Source organism: Podarcis melisellensis (assembly GCF_964234715.1).
Source record: "Podarcis melisellensis genome assembly, chromosome: 10".
Lineage (NCBI taxonomy): Eukaryota > Metazoa > Chordata > Lepidosauria > Squamata > Lacertidae > Podarcis > Podarcis melisellensis.
Window position 1 is genome coordinate 28520607 of NC_138542.1, and position 21162 is coordinate 28541768.

Below are 21162 nucleotides of genomic sequence, written 5' to 3' on the forward strand. Positions count from 1 at the left end.
GAACATCACCACAAGAGAATAATCATGGAAGCCATCGAGATAGAGAAACACCCTCACAACATGAACAAGCGTGACGACACATCCCGCTTGCCAGACATCTGGAAATTAGCCCTCCCCACAAAAACTGACACCAGATCCAGAGGCACACAGAACGCTATCACCAATCAACCACACCAGACCCAAACCCAGACCCTCTCCACAGATAAATTACAGACACCATCCAGTAGCCAAACCATGGTGGCACCTCCGGATGCTGCACCCCCCTGCAATCCCTACACAGATCTGGCTGACACAGGCCACAAAACCACAGCTCGCCCCTATACACGAAGCCAAGCCAGAGCACAACTAAGTGCAGTACAGCCATCTTCTCAGAAAAACTCTTCACAAAGTTCAAGAGGTCAAGACACAAAGACTTTAGCAACTAATCCACACCTAATGACCCACCTAAGTGGTACTCAGGATATCACTCAAGAAATCACTCAAGATATCCCTCAAGTAATTAAGGAACAAAAGAAGAAAAGGCACACTAGCCTGGGAACTTCCTCTCTGCCCAGAACATTGGAGGCTATACACCACACCCCCTCAACAGTATTTATAGGAACTCAAACACTGAGATCCTGCTCTGTTCCAGTAACAAGAAGCCGAAAGCACCAGCCTGAAGATGACGAGTGAGACCTCGTCGAAACGTCGCCTAGACACCCCAACTTTTACACGGGAAGACACCCGAGGACACCAAAACCTGCATATATATATATATATATATATAGTATCAGAAAGAAATCAGAAAGAAGATACTGACAATGATTGATAAATCCTTAGGAAAAAAATGTTCTTTGTTAGTAACTGAAATGGGGAGAAAGTGAGGCAAGGTGGCAATTGGTTGAAAATAATCAGATTTTCACTCATCTGCACCTGAAAAATCTGACAAGAGGTATCAACATTGAAATTAGTAATCATACACAACAGTTTCAGAATCCTGGAATTAAACATCTGTTTATTGATAAGAACAGAAATACAGAAATATTTTAAAACAGCAAATTAATACGTACAATGCAAAATTTATAAAATATTTTAACAACTCATTGTCAGCTTTGATTCTACAATATGAATAAAGAGGGGGGGAAAGCCCAGTTCAAAATAGGTTCCGCCGTGCTAAATCTTATGAGGTACCCTGCTAGACTGGAAGACACACATTTACCTTTTCCACATAAATGCTTCTTTTTCACAGGCTTGGCTCCAAAGTACGGTGCATGGAGCAGTAAATGTAAAACCAGCCTTTCCTCTCTCTTCCCTATCCAGGAAACTACTATTGAAAGTGCAGAGACTTTCCAAAGAAACATGTGATGTGGCATGGAGAGACCAAACAATCCTCATGCGCAAGTGGAAGGTACTTTGAATCCTCCTAGATGGAGTCTCACTGATCATCTCAAGGCAAGTGTCTTTCCAAAACGGTGCAGAATCAGCTGTACTTCTATGCAGACACAAAAAGGTATTTGCCTTAAATACCGTATCTTGTCTTGAGCAGTTTAACGGAAGACTCTTTCAATCCTGACTGTTCCAAATGACCAAATAACGAATGTGCAGCTATAAGAAAAGAGAGATTAGTGCATTTCTTAAGCCTTTTAATCAGCTCATATATATATTCTCTGCATGAGACTGCCTGGCAAGTGGCTGGTGAAGAGAAGCGCAGGGCTTTCACAGTCTGGGAGGCTTCAAAAGGTTCTTTATCAGCTGCAGGGCAGGCTAACAAAGGCAGAGATGCAGAGAGGAGAAAATCAGGTTCTGTGCTGCTTTGTTACTTTTTAATCCATTTCTCTGAGTAGTTTACAGTGTTGTCCACAGGTATTACTGCAAGCTGGGCGAAAGCTAAGAGTAGCAAACAAACAATGCTACAGTATACAGTTGTACCTTTGATCACAAATGCCCTGGAACTCGGACGTTTTGGCTTCCGAATGCTGCAAACCCGAAGTGATTGTTCTGGTTTGGGAACGTTCTTTTGGAACCCAAATGTCTGACAGGGCTTCCGCTGCAGGAGCTTCCAGCCAATCAGAAGCTGCAATTTAGTTTTTGAAGGTATGACGGTAAACTACTGCTTTTATTCGCCATGTTGCCAAGTGGCCTGAGAGAGTAGACTATAACAATCATGTAGTTCACTGCTATGGGGGCCCTGCAGCAGAATTCACTGTTAATACTGCAGGTGAGAGGTGACTGATTTGGATTTCTAATACCTAATACTGCCCCCTCATATCTTTTAGATTGCAGAAAAAGCTAAAACTACTTCCAATTGTCTCACTCTGACCACCTCTGAGACCAATTCAGCACTTGTATTCCACAGACTTGCATAAAGGCTGGTTGCACTTCTAAAATGTTCTAAACTTAAGAGAAAATAAATTTTGCACATGAAGTAAGAAACAGGTTGGAGCAAGAACTCCTGCCTCTGATGCAACAATTGTTTTTTAAGCTCCAAAAGAAAGAACTGCAACATTGTACTTTGGGACCCAATTTGCAATATTTTATTTATATTGAGTTGTTAAATATTAGCAGGAGCTTTAAGATTCCTCAGAGAGAGAGAGAGAGAGAGATCCAGTCACTTTCCATTTCCATTTTATACTAACCCAACAGCAGCACCAGAAGCCCAAGCTACCTAATTTTGGTTTTAGGTTTTGCTGGGGTGGGGGGGAGCAGGTGATGAAAATTATTTTCTCAAACAATGATGCTGGATAGAATCTCTTTAAAAAAAAAGTGAAACAACACTTTCAGGATTTTGTTGCAGCAACCAAACTGTGCAATTAGCATGCCTATCTCTAAACCTACCAACTACTAGATTCTATTAGTGACCCATGGTTGCATTTTATTTACCTTTTTTCTCTGAATCAGACATAAACATTACTGCCATATCAAATCTTTTTGATTCAGACAGCTTCTGCAGAATTTCTAAGATGAGTGAAGGTTCTTCTTTCCTGTGTGAGAGGGAAACATTAACATACACCTATAAACAACTTCTTTTGATTGGATAATTTCATGACATGTATATGGCATTATCAAACTCAAGTAAAAAGTGAAAAACAAAATGCATGGATAAAATTAGTCAAGTATTAAATCCAATTTATATAACCAAACACTACAACAAGCTATAAATCAGATACGATTGCCAATAATCTGATAATTTTGACATATCCAGAAAAGCAACTTGATGAACTTATGTTCCTATGGGCATCCAGAATAAGAATATTTTGTATAAAATATCCTGAAACTGCTCTCGTTTAAGGTGCAACTGTGGTATTTCATTTTGTTCAAAGTAGCATAGCAGCAATCATTTTTGCATAAGAAAAGTTTCCCATGTGAACATCGTTCCAGACTGTTTTCAAGATAATGGATTTATTTTGTGTATTTGCCTCCTACCAACATTACATTAAATTGATAGTCATCTAGTCCTCATTTCCTTGTTTCTGAGGAACTTGATCTTATCTTGCCAGCACTCCTTCAACTCCTCCTTTCTGTGTGTGCAGCATTAATACAGGGTCTTACTAATAATACTAATAGTAATACACATGCTGTGCTTTCTCATAAGCACATCAAAACAACTAAGTCTGTACTGCTCAGTAGTAAGGGACATGCTTTGGTTCTATATGACTCAAAGTTCAGTTCTTGGCATCACCGTTAAAATGATATTTTGAGGCAGGTCAAGATATTCTAGAATATTGATTTCACCTGAAACGACCCACCTTAAGCAGCTGCCTAAGAAAAACTGAGCAAGCATGGTGACAAAGTTCCACAAATTTTAAGGAGCCTTGGTACAGTCATTATCTCTAGCACATACAGAGGATTTGTATAATCTTGTTTTGATCTTCACACTATGCTTCAGAGACATTCTGAGTGTCTTAAGAGCACAGTGCAAAGCTGGGCACTGCATTTTCCATTAACCTGGAACCTGGGCAGAAGGTGCTGACTTTTTGGCATTGTGCTGTGCCTCCAAAGTCAACAATGAGATACTTCTTCTGCACTCAAGTTACATGGATGGATGGATAGATGGGAGAGTCTCATGTTAGACTTTGTGCCACTCTTCAGAGGCATGGTATGATGTCAGAATAAGCGAAGGAACAATTGTTAAGGTGCCCATATTTTTATTGCCCATTGTATTGTGAGTCAACTATGGATTTTCATCCAAATATTCTGAAAGGCGTTCCAGCTCTAAGCAACACTTTGCTGCTTATTTTTTTCTTACTTTCCCCAAAACTGCTTTGTAAAATATCATTTCTGTTACAGATTATTCAAGCGACACTAATTCCAAGTACTGGCATATTGCTAGTATCAGGCAGAACAACAAGCAGCCAGAAATATGCTCTGGAAAACAGGAAAATTGCTTTTCAGCCAGGAAATGAGTCCAGCTGTTCAATTTACCATCTAAAAATCCATGAACTTAAAAACTTACCCAGTATAAAAATCCTGTAGAATTTTCAAAATTTGGCTAAATACATCTGGATCCAAGGATTTTTGGAACAGATTAGGATAAAGTGAAGGATCAATTTGCTTTGAGAAAAAAACAAAAACAAAGCAGGCATTACACACTATCAGAATTCATTTTCTTGCACAGTGCCTATAGAAACAAAAGCTTGATTGGAAAGAAATCAAATCAATTAAAACGTTTTATTATACCAGCAGTTTTCAAACTGTTCTAGGGAACAATGGATTTCCTTGGGAGTTTACCATGGTTCTCCAATGAGAGTGATAGTAATGGTGGAACACGCCTCCTTGATGTACAGCTTGCTCCTTTTAATACTGACTGCCCCTCTCCCCATACTGGGCAGCATCAGGGAATGTTGGATTTGTTCTCAAGGTCTCTCAGTTCATATGAAGTGACAGTGAGGCTCCCAGGGCCAGTATGAATAGAATGTGTGGCCTAGAACATGCTGTAAGATCCTGTGACAGTGTACAGAGACTGTGACAGGGGAGACCTAGGATTCACAGTCTGCTGCTTAGCTCGGCAGCAAGCATCCTGGGCCAGATGCTCTCTCTCAGCTTTACCTACTTCAAAGGGTTATAATGGAAATCAGGGGGTGGGGAGAAAAGAATCTAAGGTCCTTGGAGGAAGAACAGGATTCAAGGTAATCAACATATGGTCAGAGGATCTTCTACTGTCCTGCTGATGTGGAAAGAGTTCTCTGAAGGTTAAGGGTTTTAAGACTCCTATACCACAGATAGCTCTACAAGTATATGCAGTTTAATAAGCACTTTCAATATTACAGCTGATGCATGCAATCCTACAGATAGGATTTCTTATGTAACTTGGGGGAATTTCGTCTTTCCCCTCCAAAAGTACCTCTGATTATATAGACACACACACAGAGAGAGAGAGAGAGAGAGAGAGAGAGAGAGAGAGAGAGAGACAGAGACATAGAGAGAGATATTACCCAGACCTGCACATTGCCAGCAAATATCAGCAGAAGAGAGCAGAGCAGGGGCTGAGTTTGGTTGAACGAAAGGAGGCAGGTGACTTCCTGCTTCCTTTCAGTCCAAGATCGCTAAGTGGAAGATGGGTGTCCAACTAAATACTACCCAAATCCATTTTAAGGAACTGCAGGAGCTTCAAGGGCTGTAGCACAAGGGCTACAGAGACTCACAGGGAAAGGGAACATGCTTGGCTCTAATACTTACAGTGGAAGGTTGAGTCCTGAAGCCAAGTGCAGTGTTAGCACTCAAATGAAGCACCTATGATGGTTTTAGGGCTGCTGGTGAAGGAGAGGAAGGCCACTCCAAATCCCTAAATAAACATGGGGCTGCACAGCCAGCACTGGAGCTCCCCGTCCTCTTGCTATTATCCCCAAAAAACCCTGTATGGGACGCCCCACACGGGACACAATGGAATTGGCTTTGGAGACAGCTGCAACCTCTTTGCATGAACTGACTGAGACAGTGAGGCTGCTCAACACGTCTCTGAAGCTTCAATAGGAAAAATTTACCCTAAAGGTACTATTCATGGACAACAACAACAAATATGTAATGAAATAAACTAAATAAATCACAAGTTGGAAATTGCTTTACCCTAAAGGAAGGTGTTAAGATAGACTGCACTGTAAAGTTACACAACTTGGTAGAAGCCATACTTAGCCATGAAGAAGCTTACCTTCAAGTACGCGTATAATTGATCTGGGTAACCTTTTAATTTTCTGAAATCTGATTCCAGCTGAAAAGAATTCACAGGAACTGGAGGCACAGGGGATGTAAATGTGGGGGAAAGTGTTTGTTTTTCTGTCTTAGTTTGTTTTTTCATAGCACAAGACTGAGATGTAGATGATGGTTTCTCTTTCACGGTGCTTTTGCTGACGGGTCTAAAACATTTAAGGCAGACATGAAGTGGATGATTACCTAGCCTCTATTTGGAGACAGGTTTTACAAAACACAGTTATATTTATTCAAACCAATCTTCAAAATTGGTTCCAGAGTGATTCACACAATTAAAGGGTCCCATCAATAAGACACATGTTAACAACAATTGGCAGACAAAACAGAACTATCAGCAAAACATTTAAAATTCCTAAAACTTAAATGCCAGTGAACAGAAAAAATTTCTTGCACCTGACACCTAAAAGATAACATCAGCACCAAGTGAGCCTCCTTACAGAAGGTATGTCAAAAACGGTGTGTCAAAACTGAGAAGGCCCTCTCTCTGGCTGTCATTTTTTTCAACTTTGACAAAGAGGGAAGAGTAAGAAGGGCCTCTCTCAGCTGTTGATCTGAGAGTCTAAGCTATGGAGAAGGCACTAATTCTGATACTTGGTCCCAACCCATTTATGACTCCCTGATTTAGAGTACAGGACTCTGTTGAAGTAGTTAAAAGAAAACAAAAAATCCAGAATGGTGGTAGAGACTCCCCTTAACAGATCAGAATCTGTTCTAGTAAAGGACAGGGTCAGGATAAGACATAATGTAAGATTCAGTCTATATCAATCATGCAAAAAGCTTGCATATAATCAATATATGTGCATCCACTTCATTGGATGTTGTCAGAATGAATTCTGTTCCAACACTAATCACCACTAAGTAGATTGTGTAGAAAACTGCACAATCTTGTGCAACGTACATTTTCAAAGCCTAATCTTGCAAACAATAGCAACAATATTGGAACACATGATTAAGACTATATGCATCAACAGTACTACTTACACTTGATCTGACATATTTAGATTTACTTGCAATGTTTAAAGGGTAAAAATGCCTCAACTATTGTGCAACAAAGTTGGTTATGAATATAAAAGTTCAGAACAAGAGATTTACTTAATACTAAATGCTGATGCACCAAATATTTAACGGTACATTTAATTTGTTGAGGGAAAAAGTGGTAAGACACAACAATTCTTTAAGCCCATAGTGCTCTGAAAATTATAAACGTCAAAAGGGAATTTTCACAACTAGAAAAGTAAAGCCTTTCCCTATAATTTCATAACGTGAAAGAAAAAAATGTCAAATGTCCAAGCCCTCTCAACACTGATTACAGTGTAGCCATTTGCTCTCCTGTAATTTATATGTCATTCCATTTGGTTTATATTCAAGGGTTGGAACTTTGCTACAAGAATAAAATGTTCACTGTATACCACATACAGCAGACATGTCCAAAGTCTGTTTTGGGGGCCTAATCAGGCCCACGCAGTTTACTCCCTAAAATCCTAAAAAACTGCAACAACTTAAATCTTAATAGAAGCTCAACAACTGCAATCCTAAAAAAAGGCCAACAACTTTGGTCGGCCCCCACTTCATCAAATCTGCCCCTCTTTGAAAAAAAGTTTGGACACCACTAAATACAGTATAGTGTTTCCTAAAATATATGAGGGGAAAGTTATAAACTCTTCCATTTGTGTACTTACATAACATGTATTAGACCTGAAAAAATAGCCTTGTAGTTTTACTTTTAAGATTCATTCAAAAGGACATACATGCTGTTAAGCCACCATGATTTTTAGCATCAACTGTCTTGAGCTAAAATTATCCTAACTTATATGGAACTAAAAGATCTGATTAAAATCATTACCAAAGTTCCCATTTGTTTATTCCATTCATAAGGCCTCCTACCCCCATTACCATATGGGTCAATTCACAACTCATAGTAAGCTACTAGTTAATAGTTTATTGTGAACATGTTTGTTTGGAGCAAAACAAACCACTAGTTCTTATTTAATACTAAAACCAGTACTTACTCTATGGTTACAGAATCTCCGATTTCTTCTATTTTCAACAGCTTTGCTTTGGGAGTATCAGCTGAAGAAGAAAATTCATCTTTGCTTGGATTCTGTGCAGATGCTGAGGTATTTGTTGCTTCTACACTTGCAGAAACAGACTGATTAGGTTGCGGATTGGAGGTAGCCAGCAAATTTGTGGTCAGAATCTCACCATCCACTTCTTCAATGGTTACTCTTCTCAAGGGTTTCTAAACAGAACAGAACCATGCAGGGAGTTAGTTACAGCGGTTTTAACATACCTGTGAACAACTGGGTGCATTCTCAAAGCTTACCTGTGCCTGTCATAGCAAATATGAAAATCCCAATATTAAGAGGTTGTGGCATAAAACTTTTGTAGGCAACCACAGGAAGACACACTCACCCTTTTAGCACACACACACAGCAATGGAATCTGCCTCCTATCAATTGATCTCACCCCAAATGTGTATGGCACTATTTATAAGACCACACCTTCTAAACTTTTTTTTTTAATCCTCTTTGTATCTTCCTCTCTTATGATACTAGACAGAGATATGGCTCTCCATTCAGATCCATGTAAACTACTTAGGATGCACTTTTCTCTTCCCACACCTCTGCCCTTTGTGGAAATTTCTCTTGATTTCATACCAGCAAACATCCTGCCTGTAACTTCCCTTCCTGAACAAACTGATCCTCTTCTTTACAACACTTCAAGCCCACACAAGTTTGCCCTGCTCTCACTAACCTTATCCTTGGGATAAAAACACCTGATACCCTCATCATTTGTACTTACTTTTGATCTAAGATGCAAGGGTTTATCAATGGGTTTCACTAGATTTTGTGCTTCTGTATCCTTTTGTGATAGTCCAGGACATTCCGTGCCCGTCCACAGCCCTTTTGCAATTGATTCCTTTAAAAGATTAGTAAATAACCATCCATGAAAATCAGAATGATTTATAACTCAGAAAAATACTCAAAGTAATTTAAGGAAGTAACTAGGGAGATACTGAAGTACAACACACTTACATTCTTAAGTTTCATTAGTTCATTGACTGCTTGCTTATTTCCAGGTTCCAGGTTCAAAACAGTTTCAAAATCTGATGAATTTACATCAAGAAACACCAATTTAATGCAATGTAACGATAATTAGTTTTAACACTTAATTTACACGTATTTATCTGCAATTGTTAAGACATGATCCATTATCAAACGTTAACCATTTGGAAGTCCCACTGAATCCAACTGGTCTCCCAAAGAAGACTTTCCCCACTATAATAAATGTGATTTCCATGACTATGGCATGCTCAAGTATCTAATTATTAATGAACTACTGAAATGCAATAACAGTAACTAATGGTCATTATTTATTAAAATGTAAGCTACTGTGAATGAAATTTTGCAATAGCAAGGAAATGGGAACTAAGCAATTTTCATGCTCTCTTTCAGTGCAAAATAGCTTTACTTCTTTTGAATCAGCAGTACCAGCCTAGCCTCCAATGAAGCAGGATGCAAGGCCCAATTTCAAATACCAAATTGATTAGATTCTCAATTAGCAATTTAGACAGGGTCCTGATTCTGCCACATCACCTTCAATGTGAGAGTCTCCTTATGGAAATAAAATTAAATTTCAGTGCTATTCCCTGGGCAAAGGTTAAGTGGGTAGGAGCACATACATGTTCCCCCTTACAGTGGCCCAACTATATCAGGCAAACATGGCAGCTCAGAAAATCTAGGTGTTTAAAAAACCCAGTTACTTTCTGCCCAAGCTTTGCTGCTATCATACCGGATTGCTGTTGGTGGACTGTGGCTGTTGCACTGAGAAATTATGACTGGGCAAAAACTTCATTAAAAGATAACATCAAGCACACATCCATTAAAAATCCCACCTTGCATAGCTTCTTTTAGTTTTCCCAGTGCAGCTCTCGCAGTCCCTCTTCTGGCATAAGCTTTTGAGTAGTTGGAATCTAGTAATACAGCTTGAGTACAATCTTCCTCTGCCTCTTCATATCTCATCATCAAGAGAAAAAAATTATAAGGATTACTTAGTAGTGCAGATCCCATCAGATATTGTTTCTTACAGTCTACAGTCATTCCAACAAATTCTGACCAAAGTTTGCATATCTATGTCACATATGAGCAAATATGAGAATTATATGCTACTAGAAGCTGTGTAATTCTATCTCTAGAGCTGAACAGACCTTTCTCAATGCGATTACATTAAAGAAGTGCTTGGATTAAAAACCAATATGTTGCCTAAATTTAAACTTTATGTGACCGTTATTTGGAAAGTTCAAAAACATTTAGTTGAATATGTTACGAAGAGTATCAACTTATAGCAGAGTTGCTCTCTGGTCTTGACAATGTAACAGCTACAGTACCAATCTGAACCTGAGCAGAGCTTTCCAAACTTTTCATGTTGACGACACACTTTTTAGACATGCATCATTTCGTGACAGAGTAACTCAATTTTACTAGCAAACCGGAGGTTAAACTAACCTCTTTCCAGCCCCGGGAGGAGTGAGGGGAGCGTTCACTTGACACACCTACACACTGCAGATGACACACTAATGTGTAGTGACACAGTTTGGAAAGCTCTGCTCTAAAGGAATACTTTATTCTACTTCACTGGTTGAATATTAAAACTTGATGAATAAAATGCAATGAGAATGGGTGAGGAGATCATAGCTCTGAATTCCTCCATTAAGTCATTCTTGTAATATTTGAAAGTAGTGCTTACATTAGCTACTTGCTTATGTACACAAGTTTTAATTTCACACAAAAAAACATTTTCAGATCAGTTCGGTGAAGTGCAAAACAACATTAGACCAACCCAAGCTATGACATAATCTCCACTATGGGAACAAAATGTTCTTGTGGGAACAAAATGTTGTGTTGTACTGTTTATTGGTGTGTTATATGAAAATTAATTGAGATTGTTTTTTAACAGATACTGATGAGAGTGCAATTAGTAAAAAGCTTTGCTTATGAATATGTATTTCAAAAAAGATTTCAAAAGACAGAATTGATTTAAATGCTAAGAAAATACGCAGATGATGCGGAATTGCAAGTTCAAGAGCACACACTTTTGAATTTTCAGGTAGGCCATAGCTCTGTTGGCTGGAAGAAGCGCATTGGTGCCATCTGCTGCTATTCCACGTGTGTAGCATTCTATTGCTATTTCATATTTCCCTTCTTTGAAATAGCCATTTCCCTGTGATATTTGGGGAAGAGAAACAGTGCATACATCAGCAATTGCATCTTCATACAAGTGAGCAGCACTTCAAAAATTAAGACTTTATTCAATATCTCACGCACTCCTGCATGTGAAAGAAGGGAATAGAAGTAATGGCAGGGTATGCTTTTTCAGACAGCAATGCAGCATTTCAGAATGTCTGGCATATGGCAACACAATACAATCATATAGCAGCTGGGCCAGGGCTGGGACTACATCAGAATAACGTAAAGCTAGTGTTTTAACACTTGGTTGCTTTAAAGAAACCACGCAACTAACTAGACACTAGACACTTATTCCATTTGTCACAGACATGGGTTCCAGTTCTACATGGTGCAGAATTGTGAAAAAGACTTCCACAATGCAATGAATTCTGAACCACTATAAAATTCCACCACAACTCCCACAACTATCTTAAACATTATATGTTCTATTTACCAAATCTTTTTCTGCCATAGCCTTTTGCTTTAGCTGCTCCTCCTCAGTTTGTTTCTGTTCTGTTATTTCAGTGTTGGTAAAGACATCTGATTCTTCAGTTTGGAAGCCTTCTTTCGACAGGAGAGCCTAATATAAGACGCAAGACATGCAAAACATTTATACTACATAGCAAAAAATAAAATCATGTTCATTGGGCAAATTTAAATTATTTACCTGTTCGATTTTCCTAAGTTCAGTTTTTGCTTCAAAGTTGTCTGCATCCAACTCCAAAACCTTTTCGTAATCTGACAGCAGGACATGAAAATATACATTAATAGAGTGAAAAGCATGAACCTTTAGGGAAAATGTAAGCTACAGCTTGCTAATGGTATCAGCAGTGCTTCTTGTATAGGAAATGCACTGACATACCTCACTTAAAAAGCAAAACAAGTAAGTAAATTGTTCTCAAAGTAACCTCCCAAAAGTTTAATAGCATTATTACCCAGCTACATAAACTAGAAGATAACACCAAACACATTTATATTTCATCAATAGGTATCACAGTCTCTAGACTTCATTTTGAGGGAAGACGGAAAACAGATCTCATCACATTTCAGAACACTGTTATTCTGCAACAGTTTATAATTATGTTTCACCCTGGGCGATTTTCAACTTCAGCAAACATGAATCTAAGACAATATTGTTACTTTTCCAGAATTAGGGACATGTAAATAAGAAAATATTTAACCAAAATTAACTGCAGGTGGAGTAAAGTTCAATGAAAATCTGCAAAATGACCTTTTTTTAAAAAAAGTCATTTCTCCAATGTAATTTTTTTTACAGACACTTACTAAAGGGGAACAAATATAAGAAGTCTCTTCAAAGATTGTACAACCAATAATGTCCAGTGACATTTGAGATACAGCATATTTTACTTAAAATTAATAATATATGGGTGTTTCCCAGAATCTTGTTCAATTGAGAAGTTTCTCAGGATGTTGTATACATTAATTAATGGGCTGAACTCTTCCATGCATGCTTCAGAGACGGGGCAAATTGAAGATTTAATGCTGAAATGGGTATATGGCCAAACCACTAAGTCAATCCATAAATCAGAAAGTTATTTATCTAGAACAGGCATGTGGGGAACCTTTGGCCCTGCATATGTTGCTGAACTACAACTCCCATGAGCCCCAGCAAGCATGGTTAATGGCCTGGGATGAAAAGAGCTGTGGCTGAGCAATGTCTTTGACAGCCAAAACGAATGAGTATTAAACATACAGAAACAGAAAATCCAACATACCTTCTTTAGCACCGTCAAAATTTTGCAAAGCAAAGCGAGCGGCTCCTCTTCTGGCATAAGCCTTTGTATAATTTTTGTTTAGGGCAAGTGCTAAGTTACAATCAGATTCAGCCACAGAATACCTGCAACAATATTGTAGGTTTGTCATCCCAAATGCATGTTCCTTAAAAGCATGCAAACAGAAACCCACGCAATTCACAGAAATGTGGGTATGAACATTTCTAAAGTTACACTGGTGCTGAATTGGGCAAGACTGTCAGCTATATTATACCCTTCAGTATATTCTGTCCCCCAGTGTCTGACAGGGCAGCTACAGCATGCGACTTCGATGTTTCCTACCACCCCCTTCAAGGAGTCAATGCTCATAAAATGGGACCACTTCAGAAATGTTTGCCTCTGCACTTTCAGGATGCTGAGCATCAACACCAGCTTCTGATAAGGCACTAATTTCCCATGTTCTTTGTTAATTAATCTATCAAATGGCAAACTGAAATGGTTGAGCATTGACAGGTTTAAAACCAAAACAAGGCTACTGAAAAAGAAGAGAGGGAGAGCTGAATGCTTAAGGAAATCCTGAAATACCAAAGTATCCAAAACAAGCCTTACTTTTTCAGTCGAAAAAAAGCAGATGATCTGTTTGTGGGCAAAACAGGATTGTAAGGATCTGCATTCATTCCTTTTGTGTAACATTCAATTGCAGCATCATAATTTCCTTGCTTAAAATAATTATTACCCTGTTAAACAAAATATAGTGATCAGTGATGTGAATATACTTCAAACTGATTCCCCTCCCTAAAATGTTACTTTTCTTGCATCTTGGGAATTGTGTTTGCCAGCTTTCAGGATTTTGTGACCCACGTTCAACCCTATTCAGATGGAACCCTTGAAAAAGACCTCAGCAAGACTCACTTGCATCCTAACCTACACAATGGCTTATTTTGAAGATAAAATGAGGAAAGGAATATAAATGCAAATAAATAATGTAATAAAATTTTGGGAAAATGGCACATATTCATAATCTCTCTAGCCCCAATTCACACTTCTGTTTATAAATGACTTCAGTAACCATAAATTCTAGCAGTTTTCAGACCTCACTTTCAATCACACAACCTGCACTGGGAGATAAGAGTTGAGCAGGATGATAAGGTTAAGATTAACAAGGCCTTTAAGAACCATATTGTCAGGAAAGCAGTGTTTAACGTCTGGACAAAATACAAAGACTTACTGAAAAATAAAACTCCGAGGTGGCTGTCACCCCTGGACAGCCCGAAAAAGACCCAATATGGAGGCCAATTGGCCAAAATATTGGGAAATATTGGAAAGAGACGGAGACAATTGGAAATTGCAGAGTTTAGAGAAAATGAAAGATAAAGTGCGAGACTGGTTACACTATGCTCAGATTAAAGAAGTGTTTAAGAATGACAAAAAGTTAGGATTCCAGGTGGAGAAATCAAAATTGGAAACAGAATTGTTAGAACCTAAGAACAAAGTACTTTCAAAAATGTATAACTTGCTGTTGAAATGGAACACACAAGACGAAATGGTTAAATCGGCTATGATAAAGTGGGCTCAGGATATTGGGCATAACATCATGTTTGAGGATTGGGAAAGGTTGTGGACCACCGGGCTGAACTTCACTGCATGTAATGCTCTGAAGGAAAATGTAATGAAAATGATATACAGATGGTACATGGCCCCAGTTAAACTGGCTAAAATATACCATTCGTCTGATAATAAATGTTGGAAATGTAAGGAAAATGAAGGAACATTCTTTCACCTCTGGTGGACTTGCCACAGAGTGAAGGCCTTCTGGGAAATGATATATAATGAGCTGAAAAAGGTGTTTAAGTATACCTTTACCAAGAAACCAGAGGCCTTCCTTCTGGGCATTGTCGGCCAGAATGTGTTAAAGAAGGACAGAACATTTTTTATGTATGCAACAATGGCAGCAAGGATACTGATCGCTAAGAACTGGAAAACTCAAGATCTACCCACACTGGAAGAATGGCAGATGCAGCTGATGGACTATATGCAACTAGCTGAGATGACTGGCAGAATTCGAGACCTGGGAGAGGAGAAGGTTGAAGAAGATTGGAAGAAATTTAAGATTTACTTACAAAAGTATTGTAATTTGGCTGAATGTTAACAAGGATGTCAGAGTAGAAATAACTGTCTACCATCAAACAATATTTGAGTTAAACCTAAACTTTTGGATTTAAGATTGTAAACAAAATGATAATTTGCTTGGAAACAATTTTATAACGATACAAGTGGAAGTGGGAGGCGTGAGGGAGTCCACAGTAGTAATGAAAAGATGTTATAAAAATAATGTGGTTTGTTAAATATGCATTTGTATTAAAAAACCTTAATAAAAATTTATATATATATATAAAAAAAGAGTTGAGCAGGATGGAAGAGTGTGACTGTCACCAATTTTCCAAAACATCTATAGCTTTTACTAGGTTGGGTTTCCTTCTTGTTGTTTTTACAGAAAATGGAACATGATTTAGAGCAGCGTTTTTCAACCACTGTTCCGCGGCACACTAGTGTGCCGCGAGATGTTGCCTGGTGTGCCATGGGGAAAATTGAAAAATTTGAAAGATTTAAAAATAAAGTATTTTATAATTCTTCATATTTCTGTTTACTTACTATTCCATAATAAAGTAATTATAAAATACTTTCTTTGTGTTTATTTGATTCCTATTCAAGAGAATTACTTTATATACCGTCAATATAGGCACAGAGTTAAATTTTTTAACATTTTCTAATGGTGGTGTGCCTCGTGATTTTTTTCATGAAACAAGTGTGCCTTTGCCCAAAAAAGGTTGAAAAACACTGATTTAGAGTAAGTAAATACCACAATTCCGAACTGCCTATCTCAAGAAGATCATCAATATAACAAACAAAAGATCAAATCACCATGCTGCCCATAACACGTCTTAAAATAATTAGATAAGGAATGAGTCATGGTAAAATATCCAAAAATGTCTGGAGTTAATCTCTTGGTTTCAAGGTTTAATCTGAAGGTGCATCCTAAAGGGTGTTAGGAGAAAACAAAAGTGTCCCTCATTCTGAAAGACCAAAATAACCTTTTCTTTCTCAGCAAGAGCCTTTTCTGTGTCTATGTGTATTCCATCTTCTTCAGAATCTGATTCTAGAGACACTGAATCATGGGTGCTATCTTCCTTATCAAGTTCTTCAAGTATCTTATCCTGAAATGACACACATTTGAAGAAAATTACAAATTAAAAAAATTAAAGGGTGAATAAACAAAGTACTAAAAAACAGTGAATGTCTTATTAAATATTAGTTATATCACTAACATTCATCCACATATTTCACCCAACTCCTATCCAACCAGCTAAAGCAAACTGTCTTTTCACTTTTAAAATAAAGATTTCCGTTATCAGAGCTAAAGTAATATCACAAAATGGAGTAACTGCTTCTGAAAGTAAAAGTTTTACTTTTCTGCCCAAAACTTTTCTGCCCAAAGCCATTTCAGAAGGAATGTTAGAAATGAATTTCTGGGAAGTATTTTTTTGAAATTCCACTTTGGAGTGGACAAAGTCATCCGTCATTACCAGCCTTCATGGACTGATAAGGGAGAGAGCTTTGAGCACTTGTTTATACAGCTGGGTTTTGGCTCAAGAGCGCAAGTTACAGCATTTTAGAAATGCTCCCTTGGAAAAGGGAAAAAGTGGAAACCCATTCCTTCAAATTAAGCCTGAATACTTAAGCTAATTTAGTTCTACTGACTGTTGTATAATTGAGAGCCTGTTTATACATACACTAAATGAGGTGGTAGAATTTTGGTCTGTACCACTTCAGAGTGCGGGAAAAGGAGTGATGTCATATTTTGGATTACTTCCCCATATTAAAAACATACTTTAACCTCTCCACAATGTGCTCACTAAATGTGAAATAAATGCTTTACAGGAAAGCAGACCCCCCCCGGCACTCCCACCCTTCCTGAAGTCTGTAGCGTCACAACTAGAAATCTACAACATTTTTCTACAGTATATAGAATGCCCTAAGACAACCCAGAAATACATTTTCTTGTGACTAAATCTGCCTTTGGTGAAATTTACTTTAGCTAAAATCTTAGGCTAGGGTACAAGAATGTAATCTGGACAACGGTGCTCCTGTGCAACATCTATTCGTTTTAATTGGATAAGCACAGATCAGAAATGTTAATTAATCTATGTCCATCTTAATTATCTCATTAATTAGACTACAGTCTAATAAAACATACAGACAATATGTTTCACCAATAAACTGTAATATTCTTTAGTTGAACCTTCGGAAGTATTTGAGTTTTGTTTCAGTGCTGGCTAGTCACGGTAACCCATGCTCTAGTGACCTCCCATTTGGATTACTGCAATGCACTTGTTATGGGGCTACCCTTGAAAAGGGTCCAGAAGCTACAGCTAGTGATGGATATTATTGCCAGATTATTGACTGAGGCAGTAAGATGGGATCACCTATCCTAAAAGCTCTGCACTGGACACTTGTATAATACCAGACGTGATTCAAAGTAGTGATGGATTACAGATCTTGGGGCTCTGCTTGAGGTCCCCAACAATATTTAGGATGAAGAGATGTGCAGAAGGGCATTCGCTATGGTAGGTCCCTGAATCTGGAATGATTTTTCAAATGTTTCCCATTGATGGCCTTCAGATACCAAATGAAAACAGTTACCTTTGCCTTGGCCTTTCCAGTTTTACAAATAAGAGGTGTTCTATTGAGCAACACATGTATTTCCGTTTTAAATAATTTGCTACAAGTTTTTTAAAAATTGTATATATGTTTTATGGTTCTTTTATCATTATTTTGTTCACATGGTTGCTGTACATTGCCCTGGGCTCTTCCTAAGTAAGAGAAAGGTGTAAATTTTAAAAAAATGATGTTTGAATTTGTAATTGTATTTTTAAAATTTCATAGCATGCTTTAATGTTACATACTTAAATCCCACAAAACAAAACTCTGCATTTTCCCTAGCATTTTAATAACTAGATTCAGCTTACCACATCAAGCTTCCCCCATGCCTCATAATCGTAAGATTTTATCTTATTCTTTTTATTTTCTTCAGTAGTTTTCTTAGAGATGGCTTTAACTTTGTTTTTCTTCTTTTTCTTATAAGCTTCATTTCGAATTGGTGGTAAATCCTAAATATCAGGAAAGGTTGCTATTCAGTATCAGAAAACTTAATAAATAAATAAATTGATTTGCCCTTTTCTAGTTCCCATAGTACACAAGCAGATTTATTGGCCATTGATGAGGATGTATATTCCCAAATGCACTAAAGGAAGACTCATCCAGGTATGCAAGCCACTTAAACAATCTCTATGCTGTGTGTAGTTCCATTCTTCCCCTGCTCCCAAAGGGATCTCTTCTCTCAGAGAAAGTAGCTGTGAATGGCAAGGGAGCTGCTTAAGCTGGGGAAACAATTGCAATATTACATACGATTCTATCTTGAAAAGAATGGCACTATGCATCATTGTTTGTTGATAGTTATGACCTAAATGTTTCAGAGTTTACAAAGAGTCTCCTTTTGCTTTGTAAAAGAGGCAACCTAAGTATATGACTTCCCGCCAAACAAACATGCTAAGCACAAAATAGCAAAAACTACATCAGTAACACAAGTGATTTATTTGTAGTTTCACTTGAAATTTAAAAAGGACATATTTCTACTTGTAAGCATCCCTGTCAATCCTAGTATCAGATAACTGAATTTACCTTGACTGGAACTCCACTCTGTTGCCGTAAATTGCAATCCTTTTCTTTAATATCCTTTTCCCAATTTTCTAATTCTTTCACAAAATCTTGCAACTCTTCTGCATTTTGTCTTATTTGCATCTGTAACTCTATTGCTTTATTTGGTGAAGTCATCTGGTAATTAAAAGGTTTTGGGAAATGTCAGGCTACTAACAAACATTTGCAGATACTAGATTAAGGAAAGAAAAAAAGAGAAAAGTGCTTGAGTACTGAAATAAGCAACATCATCTTATGATACAATAAATTTAGTGGGGAAAAGCAGGCTACTATCATTCTAAAAGCCCCTTACTAAAAAAATAATGAAACTAGACTGAATTATACAGAGGCACAGGAAATTAGACCATTAAACATATGCCCAGTCCACTAACATGCAAAGTTGGGGTGTGTCTTATTTTCACAATAAAACCAGCATGTACTAAACCCACCCCTCTATTGCATTGCACCTTGCATTTGTTGAGTACTCCACATACTTTTCTTCTTTCTTAAGCTACAAATGGTGAAAACTGCCAGAAGCCCCTTAAAATACCAACACCAATGAATTTTCAGTGCCAATTAAAAACCAACCTATGCTACCAAGGGATGTCAACCATCTGGCCAGATTTTGATCCATAATTATTGCTGTGACTTTATTGTCCCTATTATTAATAATAATAATAATAATAATAATAATAATAATAATAATAATATTACAATCACCATCATCATTTGTATACTGCCCTATAGTATACCCTATACCCACAGGTTCCATTTATTTACTTTTTTTGCTCATAGTTGTTTTGGCCAGAGTTTATAGTGATGTATCATTTCAACGAGGGACGTGGGTGGCGCTGCGGGTTGAACCACAGAGCCTAGGACTTGCTGATCAGAAGGTTGGCGGTTCGAATCCCAGCGATGGGGTGAGCTCCCGTTGTTCGGTCCCTGCTCCTGCCAACCTAGCATTTCGAAAGCACGTCAAAGTGCAAGTAGATAAATAGGTACCGCTCCGGCGGGAAGGTAAATGGCGTTTCTGTGCGCTGCTCTGGTTTGCCAGAAGTGGCTTAGTCATGCTGGCCACATGACCCGGAAAAACTGTCTGCGGACAAACGCCGGCTCCCTCAGCCTATAGAGTGAGATGAGCGCCGCAACCGCAGAGTCGGTCACAACTAGACCTAATGGTCAGGGATCCCTTTACCTTTTATCATTTCAATGAAGGATGGGGCAGAAATGTTTCAATAAATAAATAAATAACAAAATGAATCATCGCATGGTGGCAAGGGATTGCTTTCTCTGCAGAGGCTCACCCGGTGCCATTGCTATGTATCTTCAGGTGCCAGCCAAAAACACAGTTTTTAAAGCAGGCAACTTTAGCTTTTAACGACCTATATGGCCTTTTGGAGTGGGCAGGAAGTTTTAATGTATACACCCCCTGGCTTTAATGCATGCATGGTATTCTTTTTTGATAAGCTCCTCTGGCAAAACAGTGCCCAACTTGGACCAAACTTTTCTTTTTCAAACTGCAGAGGTCAGACCACTCCACCCCCACCCCTCCTGCTGTATACAGGAATAGAACAGACACGTGTTCAGAGACACGTAACAGTTCGTTCTTCAGCAACAGCGCTTGGAGAGACTTGGAGGCGATGTTCCCCTCACTAAATTCAAGGCGAAGTAAAGATACGACAGCTACGCGTAAGACGACGGGAGTCTGACAGAAACCTCCCTGGGAAATTACCTCCGAGTCAAACCGAACAGTGAACGTGAGAACGTGTTTGGTGTGTCTCCCCCCGCCCCGGTTTCAAGGGGGCTCTCGAAGGCCTCGGGCCTCAGACTGCCAAAGGGGAGCCTTCCCCGGGCCAGAGTACCCGCCACCCTCGCCGCCGGCCGGCCCCGAGACTCCCTCCCTCAGGCAGCCGCCCCACCTGTCAATCGACGGCGCCCGCAGCCTCCTCACCTGCGCGGAGTTTGGTCCCGCCTTTTCGCGCTCCCTAGCCGTCACTCCGCGGGCCGAGCGCCGCGCTCCTTTCCCAGAATCCCGCGCGCCACAGAGCAGTGATGTAAAACTCCCCTTGCGAAAAAAAGTAGTTCTGCAGTAACCATAGAAAGGACCCTCGGCCTTATCTGGCGCCTGCGCAGTTTAGTTTGCCTGCTGCCTCTAGTGCCATGGATACCGTCTGATTCCCCTCCCCTCTTCATTTCCGCCTTTCCGCCCTCTCCTCGCTTCGTTCGGTGATTGGTTCAAAAGAAGCAGCCGGAGGCTGTTCTCTCTT

At 38.8% G+C, this 21162-nt stretch overlaps 1 protein-coding gene across 3 annotated transcripts; it reads right to left on the reverse strand.

Annotated features, from left to right (window-relative positions):
• Window positions 1–977: 977 nt before the first annotated feature.
• Window positions 978–20963, reverse strand: RPAP3 (RNA polymerase II associated protein 3). 3 transcript variants are annotated; one of them, XM_081928033.1, is made up of 17 exons: window positions 20847–20963; window positions 18881–19033; window positions 18169–18309; window positions 16234–16356; window positions 13751–13878; window positions 13145–13266; window positions 12076–12146; window positions 11863–11988; window positions 11276–11403; window positions 10079–10200; window positions 9219–9289; window positions 8986–9102; window positions 8193–8422; window positions 6125–6329; window positions 4433–4530; window positions 2860–2960; window positions 978–1584 (listed from the first exon to the last, which is right to left on the reverse strand). In XM_081928033.1, the coding sequence occupies exons 2-17, from the start codon at window positions 19031–19033 to the stop codon at window positions 1499–1501; spliced, it is 2022 nt and encodes a 673-aa protein (XP_081784159.1). In that variant the 5' UTR covers window positions 20847–20963; the 3' UTR covers window positions 978–1498. The 3 variants fall into 3 exon arrangements, with proteins under 3 accessions (XP_081784159.1, XP_081784158.1, XP_081784160.1); XM_081928032.1 differs by having other exon boundaries at window positions 18881–19088; window positions 20847–20864; XM_081928034.1 differs by lacking the exon at window positions 20847–20963 and adding an exon at window positions 20628–20698.
• Window positions 20964–21162: the final 199 nt, after the last annotated feature.

Coding starts and splice junctions, on each gene's coding strand:
- RPAP3 (XM_081928033.1), bottom strand. CDS start 19,033: ATGACTTCACCAAATAAAGCAATAGAGTTACAGATGCAAATAAGACAA. Junction 18,310..18,880: donor AGAGTGGAGTTCCAGTCAAG/GTAAATTCAGTT, acceptor CCTGATATTTAG/GATTTACCACCAATTCGAAA. Junction 11,404..11,862: donor CTATGGCAGAAAAAGATTTG/GTAAATAGAACA, acceptor CAAATATCACAG/GGAAATGGCTATTTCAAAGA.